The sequence below is a fragment of the Hemiscyllium ocellatum genome, chromosome 6 (assembly GCF_020745735.1).
Source record: "Hemiscyllium ocellatum isolate sHemOce1 chromosome 6, sHemOce1.pat.X.cur, whole genome shotgun sequence".
NCBI lineage: Eukaryota > Metazoa > Chordata > Chondrichthyes > Orectolobiformes > Hemiscylliidae > Hemiscyllium > Hemiscyllium ocellatum.
In genome coordinates, this window is record NC_083406.1 from 17,370,402 (window position 1) to 17,386,944 (window position 16,543).

Genomic DNA, 16,543 nt, shown 5'->3' on the forward strand with positions numbered 1-16,543 from the left:
GAAATCTTTCATCTATATCCTGTCTGATCTTTTTGTGGCTACCAACCAATAACAATGTCGTTGACTATTATCTGCTCTGTGAAATGGCCAATCAGTTGCAGAAAATCGCTGCAGTGGTTCAAACAGACTATTCATCACTAATTTTTAAAGGCCTTGAAATAAAAGAAACAGTAGCAACATAGATGCAAAATTGGCTGAAAGATAGTAAACTGTGAGTCTTATTTAATGGGTATTTTTTGGGCTGGAAGAGGGTTTGAGTGTACAGGGTTCGGTTTTGGGACTGTTGCTTTTCCTGATGTACGTGGGGTTTGTTAGCACAGCTGATCTTGGTGGGCTTGGGACATTTCAAAGTTTGTGGATAACTTGGGAGAATTGTGAACCGTGAGGATGACAATTTTGTTTTATTCATTCACAGGATGTGGGTGTCACTGGCTAGGCCAGCATTTATTGCTCATAAGGCCAGTGCATTTGTGATGGACAAAAATAGACTCCTTCTGACTGTAACAATTCTGTGATTCTGTGGATTTCTCAAGGTGAATTGGGGATGATCAGCTATACTGGTTTTGTCAGCAACACCCACATCTTGTGAACTAATGAATAAAGAAAAACATGCTTTATAATGACTGGAAAGAAACCAAAGTATATTATATTATACAAATCAAAATAAACTCTGTTCCTGAATGAAAGCTAATCTTAATGTCTTTACAAGAACATTATCTTTGAACAATTAGCTGGCTGATTAATTTATTCCACACCTCACCTGTTAAAAGTTAATTGCAATCATCAACATTTAAAATCCAATATTTTGTTTAGCTCTCAGGTTCAGTGAAGGTATACATTAAGGAAATAATATAAATTTGTACTTTTGGCTAGGTAAGTGCCTTCAATTTTCATAATAAGAAAAATGGATGGAATGATTCCACTCAGCAAATTCCAGTCCCTTGAATGTAGCATGAATGTCATATAAAACAGTATCTTCCAAGGCAATGTTTTACATAATTGAGGTTTGCTAATGCATCGTTGTTTCAGCGCATTCTTCTGCACAAAGCTCAGATGTGTTTAGTTGTCAACCCGCAGGTTAGTAAAGCTTGAGTTGTTCTGCAAACAGAGAATAAAAGCAGTGAGGTCGCCCATTGTGGAGGGAGTTCTTAATAAGTATTCCAAAAGAGTACTGAGCACAAACTGTAATTAGAAGATAAAGCTATTATCTTTTAATGCAAATTGGACAAGAGCCGCTTATGAGAGATGCTGGTGGAGGTGGGGAACAGATAAATCAATGCACCTAGGAGAAAATGGAAAAGACAGAAATGAACTGGTTTTCCAATGTCAATTTTTGAGGGCCAAGGTGTCACTGACATAAGTCTTAACATTTATTGTTAGTGAATGGGTGCTCACCATGATTCAATGACATTTTTCTGCTTTTTGTTTTAATGTCAGAGTTAAGCTTTTCAAAACAAGGTGGTTAAAGCTTCTGTTGTAAATGTTATGAAAGGAAAAATTGCAACACTTATCTTGGATTACTCCAGCAACATCTGGCAATCAACGTAATGGACCCAACAATCCTCTCTGACTTAAGAGTTGCACTTCTGTAGCGCCTTTCATGCTTTCAGCATTTTCAAAACACTCTCTCAGCCATGACTCAGTTGGTAGCACTCAGTGTGAGAAGGCCTTGGGTTCAAGACCCACCCCAGTGGCTTGAGTACAAAAATCGAGTTTTGCAGACCCGATGCAATACTTAAAGAATGCTGTACCATCTTTTAGATGAAATGTCAAGTTGAGACCCTAACTGCCCTCTCAGCTCTGTATAAAAGTTCCACTTGGCACTATTTCTAAGAAGTGCAGAAGAATGACCAGATCTGACTAAAACTTATCCCTCAACTAATACCACTAAAGCTTTCAAAACATTGTCATATTTCTGTTTTGGGAGCATGCTGTGTGTAAATTGGCTGTCATTTTACTGTATCATAGCAGTGAATACACTTCAGAAGTATTATATTGGCTGTAAAGTGCATGAGGAAGCCTGAGGCTATTTTCCCTGAAGAATTGAAGACTGAGGGATGACTTTGTAAAGGTTTATAAAATCATGAGGGGCTTGGATAGGGTAAATAGACAAGATCTATTTTGCCTGGTATGGGTAGTCCAAAGCTAGAGGACATAGGTTTAAGGTGAGAGGGGAAAGATATAAGAGGGACCCAAGGGACAGCTTTTGCACGCAGACGGTGTTGTGCGTATGGAATGAGCTGCCAGAGGGACTGATGGAGGCTGGTACAATTACAACATTTAGAGCCATAGAGATGTACAGTACGGAAACAGACCCATCGGTCTAACTCATCCATGCCGACCAGATATCCTAATCCCATTTGCTAGAACTTGGCCCATATCCCTCTCAACCCTTCCTATTGATATACCCATCCAGATGTCTTTTAAGTGTTATACCAGCCTCCACCACTTCCTCTGGTAACTCATTCCATACAAGCACCACCTTCTGTGTGGAATTTAAAAGGCATCTGGGTGGGGATATGAATAGGAAAAGTTTAGACTTAGAGGGATTTGGTCCAGGTGCTGTCAAATGGGATAGATTAAGTTAGGATATCTGGTTCACATGGACAAATTGGACCGAAGGGTCTGTTTCCGGGCTGTACAGCTCTTCTACTCTATGACGTGCAACTTTCTCTCTCTGTCTCAGTTCTGGCCAGAGGGGTATCAGCGTAGATTCTGTGCTCAAGTGTTTGAACATTCCTGACTCCGAGGTGAAAGTGCTACCCACTCAGCCCCAGTTGGACACGAACTGGTAGATGGCGCCAAACTTGAAAAGCAAAACCGTGACAATTGCAGGAGCAGAGGAAGACTGAGAGAGAAATGTCATGTTATAAAATTATGCTGAAGAATTAATTTAGTCAAATATTGTCGTGTGCCTTCATTTCAATTTGGTGAGGAGGTGAAGCAATGTTTTGCTGACAAGACTAAAATAAAAATCTTTGCGGTGTCTGAAGTTTACCAGTTGCAGAAAAATTCAGGCTGTGGGTTTAAACAGCTTTTAGCATGGAATACAAACTAACAAATAAAATTAGTTAGATCTCAACTGGAATATGGTGCCCAATTCTGGGAGTGTACTTCAGAAAGAATGTGAAAGCATTGGAAATGGTGTAAAAGTGATTCGTAAGAATGTGGGTTTCAAGAATATATTATTGAGGAAAAGGGCAAGAAAAGATTTGATAGAGGTTTTCAAAATTGTAAGGAATTTAGAGAGAGCAGATGGAGAGAGACTGTTCCAGTTGACAAGAACCAGAGGACATTGGTCTATGATGATTCGCAAAGGGACCAAAGGCAAAGAGTAATTTTTTATTCTTCAGGTTGTGTTTAGGATCCAAAATCCCCTGGTAGAGAGTGTGGCAGAGGCAGATGCAGTTGAGGCATTTAAAATGCAACTGGGTATCTAAAGGAAGCAAAATTGGAAGACTACAGGGAAAAGGACTGGCATTGACGCAGTAGGCGAAATAAGCTCTTTCTCCCCTATAAATTTCCATAATTCTGCAAAAAGAGTTTATTTTACTTTAAGATATAGATTGCAGCCCAACTTAAATATTCAATTAAAACCATTCTGTTGTTTTTCCACAGGAACTTTTTACACCTGAATGCAAGTTTAAGGAATCAGTGTATGAGAACTACTATGTGATCTATTCATCAATGCTCTACAGACAGCAGGAATCTGGCAGAGCTTGGTATCTGGGTTTCAACAAAGATGGCCAAATCATGAAGGGAAATCGCGTGAAGAAAACCAAACCAGCATCTCATTTCCTGCCCAAACCATTGGAAGGTAAATCGTTGACAGTAGATCATCAATGCCATTTTTCATGGTTATTTTGACTGTAAAATGTTATAAAATAATGGTAGGACCCTTTATTATGAAGTCCATGGGTTGTCCGGGAACAAATGGGATAAGGTTTGAGATAATACTGTTTTGTGCCTTATATATATAGTACACCTATAAAGAAAAGTAGGAACTAGTTTTGAATTAATCTTTGAAAATTAATTAATTAATTACTTGATAATTTCAAAAAAGAGCCATTATGGCCTCAGAGCTTGCAGTAGCATCAATTAAATAATTCAGTCATTGCCAGTTACAGAGATTTAAAGGACAGTTAGTGAGGACGCTGGACAGTCTCCCTGGGAGGAATCATCATCTGAAGCTAAATCTTCTCAATGGATAAATCATATCCAAGGCTATCTCACCCCGAGTGAACAAAGGCCGCATGTGGTTTCTGCTGATACTCTTAACAGTTAAAATTGTCTGGTTAGAACTCCTTTCAGTAACTGAACATTGTAGCAGGAGCCCAAGTATCAATATTGCACAAAATACTGTTGGTGCTCCAGATCTGAAGAACAGGAAGTATGGAAATACTCAGTAAATCAGGCAGCATCGATGAAGAAAGAAACAATGTGAATGTCCCTAATCTTCTGGGGAGTGACATTCGCCATTAGATGGTCACTCCTACATTTTTGTTGGACAACTAAACTTCACATTTCTGGACCTGACTTCTGAAACAGGCTTATTCACAATTATGGAGCATAATTTCCATACATTGCTTCCTTATAAGGCAGAATTGTTGGACCCCCTTTTAATGACACCAGCTGCTGTATTTCGATAAGGGTTTGTTTGTTCAGAGCTTTAAGCAATTGTATTATTTCCAGCTCTATTTTTTCAGTAAATATTTTGAAAGTAATGCCTCCAATTACTAATCACCCCATGGTTGAGATTCTTTTGTTTAGAGTTAACATCCCCTCACAGCAGGTAGTGTTCACTCTCTCCCCACCCCGTACCCCTACAGTGTTCTTGCTCATGCTTGCACCCCAACAATGCTCTCAACTTCCTTTGGCCCCCAACAATGTTCACCCTCCCTGACTTCACCCTCTCACACCCAACGGTGTTCATTCCCTTCCCTCACTCTCCAAATGCATTGACCTTCTTCCTCAACTCTGACAGTATTCTCCACCCTCATCACCCTGACAGGGTCTACCCCTATCATGCTGAGGTTGTCTCCTTCAACCCCAACAGGGTTCACTAACCCACCAACTCTTTGACAGTTCAGACCACTCCTGCACCCCAATGGTTTTCACCACCTCCCTGACTTCACCCCTCTCACACCCAATAGTGTTCATTCCCTTCCCTCACTCTCCAACTGCATTGACTTTCTCCCTCAACCCTGACAGTATTCTCCACCCTCATCACCCTGACAGGGTCTACCCCTATCAGCAGCCCTCACTGACCATGTTCAGTCCCTCCCTCACTCTTTGATGCCTTGACAGTCTTTATCCTTCTCACGCTGATGTTCAGTCACACCTCTCCTCTGCCTGACAGCCCCAAATCTTTTGCTGTCAGACGGACAAGATGAAGATGGTGAGTCATGAGAGTGGGCGGCCAGGAAGAGCACTCATGGGATGGTATCGGAGGGGAGGAGGTGAATACTTTCTGGGGAAGGGAGTGAACATTTCCGAAGGTGCCAGATGACAATCCAGCAGATTAGACTCCTGAGTAGGCTTTACACATGCTGACAAAAGATCCAAATGAATCTCGCCAAAACCAGGGTAAGTATGAGGTAAAAGGCCCATATCTGCCTGGATTTGGTAATACCAGAACAGTCTGGGCAGACTAAAACCAGCACTTGGAATTTTAACTTCCCAAGTAAGCACCATGGATGTTCTTATGCATGTACCAGTGGTATTAATAGGACTTGACAGGAGATTGTTCTGAAACTGTTTGAACAGTTAGGGGCTAACTTGAAAAGCAGAGCCTCCAAGGTAATAATCTGTGGATTACTACTTGACCCACTGGAGAATTGTCACAGCCTAAATAAAGCCAAGGAGTTAAATGTATGTCTCAAAGATTGGTACCACCTGATGAAGCTAGTGCTTCCAATTAAACCTGTTGGACTATAGCCTGGTGTTGTGTGATTTTTAACTTCAAAGATTGGTGAAATTGATTACATTTGGGCAGCGGTACTGCACAGAAGACAACTGTTCTGATGGGATTAAAACTGTGCTTGGACCAGTGTCCTGGCCAATCAAATAACTACAGATGTAGAAAGGGCATTAAAGTAATTAGAGGGGGGAAGGTTAGGGATGTGGCAAAGGTAGGCTTACAAAACAAAAGGAATATGGCAGCATTGTAGGGCACCTATTTGAATTACAATATACAGAGTTGGATAGAAAGGGACACAGTGTACAAACATTTGGGTTAGATTAGGGTCAATGGGAGAAAAAAGTGGTGAAAAGTCCAATTAATAGCTCTCTACTTGAGTGCATGCAGCATTTAGGTCAAAATAAACAAATTCACAACTCCACTAGATGTTGGTGAAGATAATCTTACAGCCATTACAGAGACATGATTACAAGAAGGTCAAAGCTGGGAATATTTAGGGTATGTTACTTCTCAAAAAGACAAGCAGCAAGAAAATGGTGGTGGGGTAGTTCGGCTAGTAAATGATGGAGTAAGTATGATAGCTTGAAATGAATTTTGATCAGAAGATGTAGAATTTATTTGGGTGAGGTTAAGAAATAACAAGGAGAACTGGTGGGAGTAGTCTGTAAGCCCCGCGACAGGAACTATGTGCTCGGACAGGTAACAAGCCAAGAAATAACAATGGCATTTTTAAAAAGGGCAACATGTTAATCAAGGGTGAATTTAATATTCATGTAGTTTGAAAAAAATCAGATTGGCAGAGGTAGCCACGAGGAGGGTTTCATAGAGTGTATTTGAGACATTTTCTTAGAACAATATATAGGAATCCAATCAGGGATCAGGCTATTTGGGATCCAATGATATATAATGAGGAAGGTTCAGGGAATTATTTCGGAGTAATGGATCCCCTAGAGACCAGTGAGCATAACATCGTTGAATTTCACATTCAGTTTGAGAAGGAGAAACTTGTGTTGAAAATAAGTGTATTGAACATGAATTACAGAATAAGGGAATGAGGGCAGAGCAAGCTGGTATGGGCTGAAAAAAGAGTTTAGCAGCAAAGACAGTAGGAGATGTTTAAGAAATTAGTTAATAGAGTCATAGAGATGTACAGCATGGAAACAGACCCTTCGGTCCAACCTGTCCATGCCGACCAGATATCCCAACCCAATCTGGTCCCACCTGCCAGCACCAACCCATATCCCTCCAAACCCTTCCTATTAATATACCACTCAAATGCCTCTTAAATGTTGCAACTGTACCAGCATCCACCACTTCCTCTGGCAGCTCATTCCATACACGTACCACCCTCTGCGTGAAAAAGTTACCCCTTAGGTCTCTTTTATATCTTTCCCCTCTCACCTAAACCTATGCCCTCTAGTTCTGGACTCCCCGACCCCAGGGAAAAGACTTTGCCTATTTATCCTATCCATGCCCCTCATAATTTTGTAAACCTCTATAAGGTCACCCCTCAGCCTCCGACGTTCCAGGGAAAGTAGCCCCAGCCTGTTCAGCCTCTCCCTATAGCTCAGATCCTCCAATCCTGGCAACATCCTTATAAATCTTTTCTGACCCCTTTCAAGTTTCACAACATCTTTCCGATAGGAAGGAGACCAGAATTGCACGCAATATTCCAACAGTGGCCTAACCAATGTCCTATACAGCCGCAACATGACCTCCCAACTCCTGCACTCAATACTCTGACCAATAAAGGAAAGCATACCAAACGCCTTCTTCACTATCCTATCTACCTGCGACTCCACTTTCAAGGAGCTATGAACCTGCACTCCAAGGTCTCTTTGTTCAGCAACACTCCCTAGGACCTTACTATTAAGTGTATAAGTCCTGCTAAGATTTACTTTCCCAAAATGCAGCACCTCGCATTTATCTGAATTAAACTCCATCTGCCACTTCTCAGCTCACTGGCCCATCTGGTCCAGATCCTGTTGTAATTGAGGTAACCCCTCATAGTTCACAACAAACATATATCTGAGTAAGGAAAAAGGATTCTAGAAAGGAGTTACACCAACCATATTTAACTGGGGAAGTTAAGGATAGCAGCAACTTTAAAGAGAAAGAAATGCAATGTGGCAAAGTTTAATGGTAAGCTGGAGAATTGGGAAAGTTTTAACAATTAATAAATGATAACCAAATAAATAATAAAGATTGAGAAAGTAAACTTTGACTGTTAACTTGCAACTACCATCAAGATGGACATCAAGAACTTTTTAAAATTTATAATTTTTAATTTTCTTTAAACATAAATACTTTGAATCAGACTTCATAGTACTATAACTATCACTGGAGAATAATTACTACGGCAACTAATGAGGCTAACAATGAATAAAATTCTTGTTGACCTGATGGAATTCATCCTAGGATATTAAAAGAAGCTACAGAGATAATGGTTGTACTTTTCCAAGAATCCAAGAATTTGTGGGCGGCATGGTGGCACAGTGGTTAGCACTGCTGTCTCACAGCACCTGAGACCTGGGTTCAATTCCCGACTCCCTGTGTCTGCGTGGGTTTCCTCCGGGTGCTCTGGTTTCCTCCCACGGTCCAAAGATGTGCGGGTCAGGTGAATTGGCCATGCTAAATTGCCCATAGTGTTAGGTAAGGGGTAAATGTAGGGGTATGGGTGGGTTGCGGGTCGGTGTGGACTTGTTGGGCCGAAGGGCCTGTTTCCACACTGTAAGTAATCTAATCTAATCCCTTGGAATAATGTTAGAGGATTGGAAAAGTGCCAATGTCATTAGAAAGGGAAGGAGACAAAAATACAAGTAACTACAGACCATTAACTTAACGTCTGTAATTGTGAAATGTTAAATGATTTTGACCAATGCTTCAATCAGAACTATCTTCACAACCTTTGTTTATTCAGTTCCCTGTAATAATTTTCATTTGAATTATTTGATTGATAGTTCATTCAAAGTTAAGGATTGGGAGATTGCTTTTTAAAATTAAAACGGAGTTTCAAATGACAAGGTGCAAGTAAAAGTCTGTAAAAGTGGATGGTTTGAATTGATACTTGGGAATTCAATCAGGCATTATCAGCCAATCACCTCAAGACTGAGAACCACAAATGTGAAAACATACCCAGTGATTCATGCTATGGAAAGTGTGATGTTAAGTATATGTGTGATTATTATTATTATTCTCAGATTCTGCATTTCCTTTTGACTTCTGAAACATTCAAAGCTCCCTACGTTACTCCAATTCTGGATTCTTGTGCCAGACATACTGCAAGACGATCTGTCCATCTTTCAGCTATTCAGTGGCCTGCATTGTCTTCCATTCCAGCAAGGTCTAGATTTGTTAAAAAATAAATCATCCTGATTCCTTTCATTCCCCATCTGTGTGCTTCTACAATTCCAACTCCTTGAGCGTCTTTGCCATTCAGTGCGCTATCATTGGTGGCTGTTGCCATGTCGGTCTGGGATCTAAATTCTGGAGTTCTCTCCCACACCCCTCCAAACTCTCTGTCTCTCCCTTTTTTTCTCTCTCTCTCTCTCTCTCTCCCTTTCTGTCTATCTATCTCTTCCTCCTCTTTAGGATAGCCCTTAAAACCTCACTCTGACCAAGCATTAAGCCACCTGTTCTTTGGTTCATTGAAGGGGAAGATTTGGAAATTATTCTTGTTACATGCTGTTCTTATCATTGTATCTGGTTGGTGTCAAATTTTCTTTTTGAACTCTTTTGCCTTGGGATGTTTTATCACTTGAATGTCATGAGATAGACTCAAGTTGTTGTTGATTAATAATTAGATTCATAGATGCCATATTGAATAACCTTTGTTTTATAATGATTGTAATATTTAATCTTTACTTTCTTGCACTACAGCCATTGTGCCAAAGACCAGGCACTGTGAACCTCAGCACACAATTCCAGTGAAGTAAAGTTCCCTATGTGTCTCTATCCTGCAATTGATAAAAATGTCCACTTAAATCAATCTGCTGTGAAATCTTGGTTTTGCCAGAGAAAACCAAGTGAAATGGGGCCCAGCATATCAAAGATGACAGTGGGTTCCAGTTGTTTCTGATTCTGTTATTCAAGGAGGCCGAATAAAGTGAAATGTATCCAATAGCTGAAGGACCAATAACTAGATATTTAACGAGGTAAAAATAATGACTGCAGATGCTGGAAACCAGATTCTGGATTAATGGTGCTGGAAGAGCACACCAGTTCAGGCAGCTGCTCCTTGGATGCTGCCTGAACTGCTGTGCTCTTCCAGCAACACTAATCCAGAAACTAGATATTTAAGGTGATTGACAAAAGAGCTAGAGTGAGGGATAAACTTTTTAAAACAGTGAGTAGCTAGTATTTGGAATGCCTCATATCTGGGCTATAGGAAGATGATTTGGTTGTTGGAGGTCAGTCATCTCAGCTCCAGGACTTGTCTGCAGGATTTCCTCATGGTAGTGTCGTAGGCCCAACCATCTTCAGCTGCTTCATGAATGACCTTTCCTCCATCAAAGGTCAGAAGTAGGAATGTTCACATATGATTGCACAATGTTCCATATCATCTGCAACACCTCAGATACTGAACAATCCGTGACCAAATGCAGCAAGAGCTGGACCATGACTACCCCTGGGCTGACAAGATTAGATTACCTACAGTGTGGAAACAGGCCCATCGACCCAACAAATCCACACCACTCCGAAGAGCAACCCACCCAGACCCATTCCCCTACATTTACACCTGACTAATGCACCTAACACTACGTGCAACTTAGCATGGCCAATTCACCTAACCTGCACACCTTTGGACTGTGGGAGGATATGCAAACTCCAAACAGGCAGTTGCCCAAGGCGGGAATTGAACCTGGGTCCCTGGCGCTATAAGGCAGCTGTGCTAACCACTGAGCCACCGTGCTGCCCAGCAAGTGGAAAGAAACATGTGCACCACACAGGCACCAAACAATGATCACCTCTAACAAGAAGAAATCTAACCACTGCTCCTTAATTTTCAATGGAATTACAACCGCTGACTCCCCCACAATCAATATCCTAGCAGTTACCATTGACTAGAAGCTAAACTTGACCTACCATGTAAGCTCTGTGGCTACAAGAGAAGGTCAGCGGCTAGGAATTCAAGAAGCTCAACACCATAAATGATAAAGAGGTTAATTTGAATGAGGCCCCATTCATCATCTTCATTATTAACTCCCTTGCCACAGATGCACAGTGGCAGCAGTGTGTCCCACCTACAAGATGCACTGCCATAACCTGCTAATGCTTCTTTACAAACTGCTTTCCAAACCCATGAACTCTATCCCTAGAAAGACAAAGGCAATAGATGCATGGGGAAACCTGAATACTTCCTTCCAAGCCACACGCTATGCTGACTTGGAAATATATTGCTGTTTCCTCAATGTCAGGAGATCCGATTCCTGAATCTCCCACCCAAGCAGCACTACAGGTGTCCCTGGGCCCCAAGCTTCAATTCATTCAAGATGACAGCTCACCATCACATTCTCCAGGTGTTGGATTACAAATTTCACATAGCCAGCAATGTATGCTATAAATTGATTTTTAAAAAGGGGGGTGGATATAAATTCAATGGTTGTCTTCAAACTAGCTTGCATAAATACTTGAAGGACATAAAAATCACAGGGGTGTGAGAAAAGACCAGGGAGTGAGATTATTGGATTACTCTTCAAATGAGTTGGTGCAGATTTGATGGGCTGAATGGCCTTTTTCTATCTTGTACTGTTTTATGATTCTACAGTTGCGCATTAAATGGTCACACATGACTTTAGAATGTTAACAAGTAATTGCCTTAATTTACTGTCACAAGGGAGATATCCTCGGAGAGCTGTGAATAAGGAAAGCAGCTGACTCTTGCTGAAAGAACTCAATGGCTCTTCAGTCATTGTAAACATTCAGAAGGAGCTGAGGTAGACCATCATTCTGCCTCTGAGTGATTATTAATGGATCTGAGTGAAAGTCTTCCAAGCACATAAACTCCCAGTTCAGATAGGATTAATTCGACAACATCTCAATCTTCGAAAGTGTTCAATGTGATTGGTGGGAAAATGACATCAGTGACCATTATGTGGCCATTATCTCAGAGATGGTCTTTAGACAGGTGGATGCAAAGATTGCCTTTTTCAGGTAGATGGTTCACTTTTGACATGCAAATTGGTCCATCCTGCTCTGCTTTTTTCTTTTGTACTGGAGTTGCATAGCCAGGGATCCTAGAACAGACTGCTCAGGAAAACAGACCAAATGAATATCCACCTTTTACAGATCAGGAGTTGCATGAATATCATTTGTCCAACTCTCTAGTTATACCCCCTACACCTCCCCCAGCTCTTCTCGTGTAAGTAATGAACTAATATCCCAATTCGCACACATAGCTCCTCAAATCAGTTGTAGAAAGCTCCAGCCAGAGATTGTCAACCCTCCAGGATTGTCCTGGAGTCTTCAGAAATTGAGTGCCATTCTCCAGGACACTGCTGAAGCAATTCAACAGAAACATCTTATGGGCAGGAAAACTAAATTACCTTTTGTTTCCATTTCCTTTCAACACTTCTAATTAAGTGTTTTCAATGAAGATGTTTTCAATGGGAAACTGTCCATGTGACAGTCATAATCCATCCAATCACTTTAGAGTCATAGACTCATAGAGATGTACAGCATAGAAACAGACCCTTCGGTCTAACTTATTCATGCCAACCAGATATCCTAACCTAATCTAGTCCAATTGACCAGCACTTGGCTCATATTCCTCTAAACCCTTCCTATTCATATATCCATCCAGGTGCCTTTTAAATGTTGCAATTGTACCAGCCTCCACTACTTCCTCTGGCAGCTCATTCCATACACATACAACCCTCTGCGTGAAAATGTTGCCCTTAGGTCCTTTTTATATTTTTTCCCCTCTCATCCTCAACCTATGCTCTATTGTTCTGGACTCCCCCAACCCAGGGAAAAGGCTTTGTCTACTTGTCCTGTCCATGCCGCTCATGATTTTGTAAACCCTCTATAAGGTCACCCCTCAGCCGCTGATGCTCCAAGGAAAACAGCCCCAGCCTATTCAACCTCTCCCTATAGCTCAAATCCTCCAACCCTGTTAAACTTTTCTGAACTCCTTCAAGTTTCAAAACATCATTCTGATATATTCCACAAATATTCCAAAAGTGGCCTATCCAATGTCCTGTACTGCCGCAACATGACCCCCCAACTCCTGTGTTGAATGGAAGCATTCCAAACCCCTTCTTCACTATCCTATCATACTTTCAAGCAACTATGAGCCTGCACTCCAAGATCTCTTTATTCAGCAACACTCCCCAGGACCTTATCATTAAGTGTATACATCCTGCTCTGATTTGCTTTTCCAAAATGCAGCACTTGGCATTTATCTAAATTAAATTCTGACTGTCACTCCTGAGCCCATTGGCCCATCTGATTAGGATCCCATTCTACTCTGAGGTTACCTTCTTCGTTACCCACTCCACCTCCAATTTTGGTGACTTAACAGAGTATGCTTACTTTCTGATTGTCTGTGGGAAAGCAGATGAGGACCAAATGCATCAGGTGACCATTAGTGAGACATTGAGGTTGCTGGTCCTGTGATGAAACATCGAGGGAAATGTCTAATCAGAGTTTGCCACCATTACATTGGCCTCACAATGTCTTGGGTTTAGCAGCAGTATTATTGAGCACTTTTCACTGACAAACTATCCTCTTTAAATCAAATATTGGAAAGGGTTTTCCTGCCTTATTGAAGCCATTCTCTATAGTACATGTCAAATTCTTCTTTGGAAGATTCAAGAGGGTATAGCACTGCGAAAATACTCTTTATATTGTAAATTGATTTGCTAATCAATTAAATCATGACTTGACTCTATTATGTTTGTCAGAATTGACATGCATTGATACACTGAGTCCACTTGCCTACAAGCAAAATGGATAAATTAAACATGGATAAATCCTTTTTGAATTTCCTGGGAACTTGAGGAGCCTCCAGATCCTCATTGTTTTCTCCATGACAATGAGTCAACCTGTCAACCAAACAGCTGCCTTTTTCCTGCACTATAAATATTTGTGTCACTGTTACAGCATTCTTGTGTTCATCTGGATTAGTGGAAGATGAAAACCTTCAGCAGCATAGCTCTCTTTTCATCAATATGCGAACAAGTTATTTGCTTTTACATCCCCAGAAAGCATTCCCCAAAATATTGTTCCCAGCAGTGTCCCGAAGATTGATCTTAAATCTATGCAGAGCCCAGGGCAAAGCTGGAGGATTGGTAACCCCCTGGTGTTTGTGTTATTTGTGGGCAGATCCTAGGACTTTTTGATCTGCCCAGTGGATTACTGCTGATTTCCTTGGTAAGCAGCTTGCTGACCAGTGCCATGAAGATGCGGCCCAGGAGTCCAATGGGTAATATAGTATAGAGGAGACCAATTAGCTCATCAAGCCATGCAGGTTGATTGAATGGGCTATCTAATTGGTCCCATCCCCTTGCTTTTTCCCCAAAACCCTGCCTATTCTTTTCCTTTTCAAGTATTTATCCAATCCTAGATATATGTGATCCGAACTGAAACCTTTTAGCAGTGATTACATTTTGCATTGCACACTACCTTTGATCCTGTCCTTTCCCTGTCTGTCTTCTACTACCTAATGATCCATTATTCCTCTTCCAACACACTTATTCAACTCCCTGTGTGCCCATCTTTCCCCAAGGCTCCTGCTTCCCCCTACCCTTTCTGCCAATCTGTGGAGGCCCTCACCATATCTTTCCTCCCCCTCCTCTCCCAAATCCTCCTCATTCCACTTCTCACCTCATTCCATCTCCTTACTAACCCCTTGCCCCCACACACTTTTACTCCACCACCTCCCATTCCTGACACCCCACCCCATAAGTGACGGTTAAAATCTGGAACATGACATCACTGAAAAGAGAATTTCATTGGAAATTTTGTTAATTTCAAAGAAAACCTCATTCTTAAGCTTTCCAATGAGAGAGGCATGTTCAGTGTCTTCGGTTATGCAAAGTAACAAAGTCTGCCTATTAAAGAGGTATTGTCTGGAAGGAAATGTGTTTGGCAAACCCCACCATCAGAAAATTATATTACTGGATCTGAAACTTGAACCAAAATCAAAACCTGACTTTCCATATGTTTAACCTCTAATGAGCAGAGCCTTACAGTTTCACCAATCCTTTCAAGACAGAGTCCAGGTCATTAGTGAAGGGTTGTGGCAACATAGAGTCTTTTGTGAACATTGCGAATGCAGAACACAAATGGCTGTTTCATGTCTGTATTGTCTCCTATCATTTGCAGTTGCCATGTACCGAGAGCCATCACTGCACGACATTGGTGAAACCGTACCGAAAAATGCAGCCACCCCCAGCAAAAGCACAAGTACTTCTGCAATAATGAATGGAGGAAAGCAAGTGAAAAAGAACAAGTCAACATAGCCAGCCAGATCTTGGTGAGGACGTGAATTCCTAAACCATTACACTGTTGTGTGATTTATCCCTGGCAGACTCTCTCCTTCTAATGTCTGTGGATCAGGTAAAGCAAGTGAACCCCTTGTTCATTGCAGTCTTCGGTCTATCTCATTGCAAGTGGATAAATCTCAATGCGTAGCTCTTTCCACAACAAGAAGACATTTGGAGAACCAGCTAAACTCTAACCATGGATGTCCTACCAAGATAATGGAATGAATGCCTTTTATCTATTTCCTCTTAACTGTGACACTCCATGAGAATGACGTATTTCACAACTGCATTTGGTACATTGCCTGCTAAACACACACCTGAGAGAGTGTCTCTTTTTTCGAGTCCCGGAGAAGGTTAAGTGTTTCAGACCTGTCGATTTGTAACACAGCAGACAGCAGTGGGGATCGCAGATCATCGCTGTATATCTCTGCTCATTCAGGACTAAGTCCCTCTCTCGTTTTTTAACATGGCTGCTCTATGCACTGTCCTAACCTCTTTTTCTTTCACAGGGACTGTTGTGTGTTTTTTGCTGTTGAGGAAAAGTAGACGAAGAGAAAATTAAAACGCCAACACTGGGTTGACACCAATGTTGGACTGGAAACACCAACAATTATCAGGGATATGGGAAGCATCAGAAAAAAAACTATGACAACAATGTGTATCAATGAGCAATGGGATCAATGTCTCAATCTAATGGCTAGATGTGTAAATGAAAAGAGACTGACAAATTGCTCTTTAGATTGGTGATAATGTAGAGGGAATTAGTCAATCACAATCAGTAGAAGGTGCTCTGATGAGCACCCGGCTCCTCCACAGTTCCTTTATTTTGTGACGTGCTGCACACACTGGTCATGCCCAATGCCTTGTCCAGTGAGCAGGCACCACTGCTCCCCAATTGTGTGTGGGGCTAACCCATGCGTAAAAGCTAACCCTTTCAACCCTCTCTCCTCCCCCCCCCAATCTGCATTCTTGGAAATATTGTGTTCCACATTCATACCCTGGGATTGTGCTTTTGATGGTTCATTGGGAAAAGTCTGCATCTTGCTTGAATTAAACCCAATGCTGAAATGATGTCACAGGACCATGGAGCAATTCCGCCTAGTTTATGGGGAGCGTAGGCAAGGCTATCTACCAG

General features: G+C 41.4%; 1 protein-coding gene across 4 annotated transcripts in view; it reads left to right on the plus strand.

The window, feature by feature from the left end:
* The window catches only part of fgf14 (fibroblast growth factor 14), a 511,831-nt gene extending 496,360 nt beyond the window's left edge, over nt 1-15,471 (plus strand). For all 4 annotated transcript variants that reach the window (XM_060826494.1, XM_060826497.1, XM_060826496.1 and 1 more), the window contains 2 exons: nt 3,619-3,817; nt 15,248-15,471. In XM_060826494.1, coding sequence (XP_060682477.1) covers nt 3,619-3,817; nt 15,248-15,384 — 336 coding nt within the window. In that variant the 3' untranslated portion in view covers nt 15,385-15,471. The remainder of the gene's footprint in view (nt 1-3,618; nt 3,818-15,247) is intronic.
* Nucleotides 15,472-16,543: the final 1,072 nt, after the last annotated feature.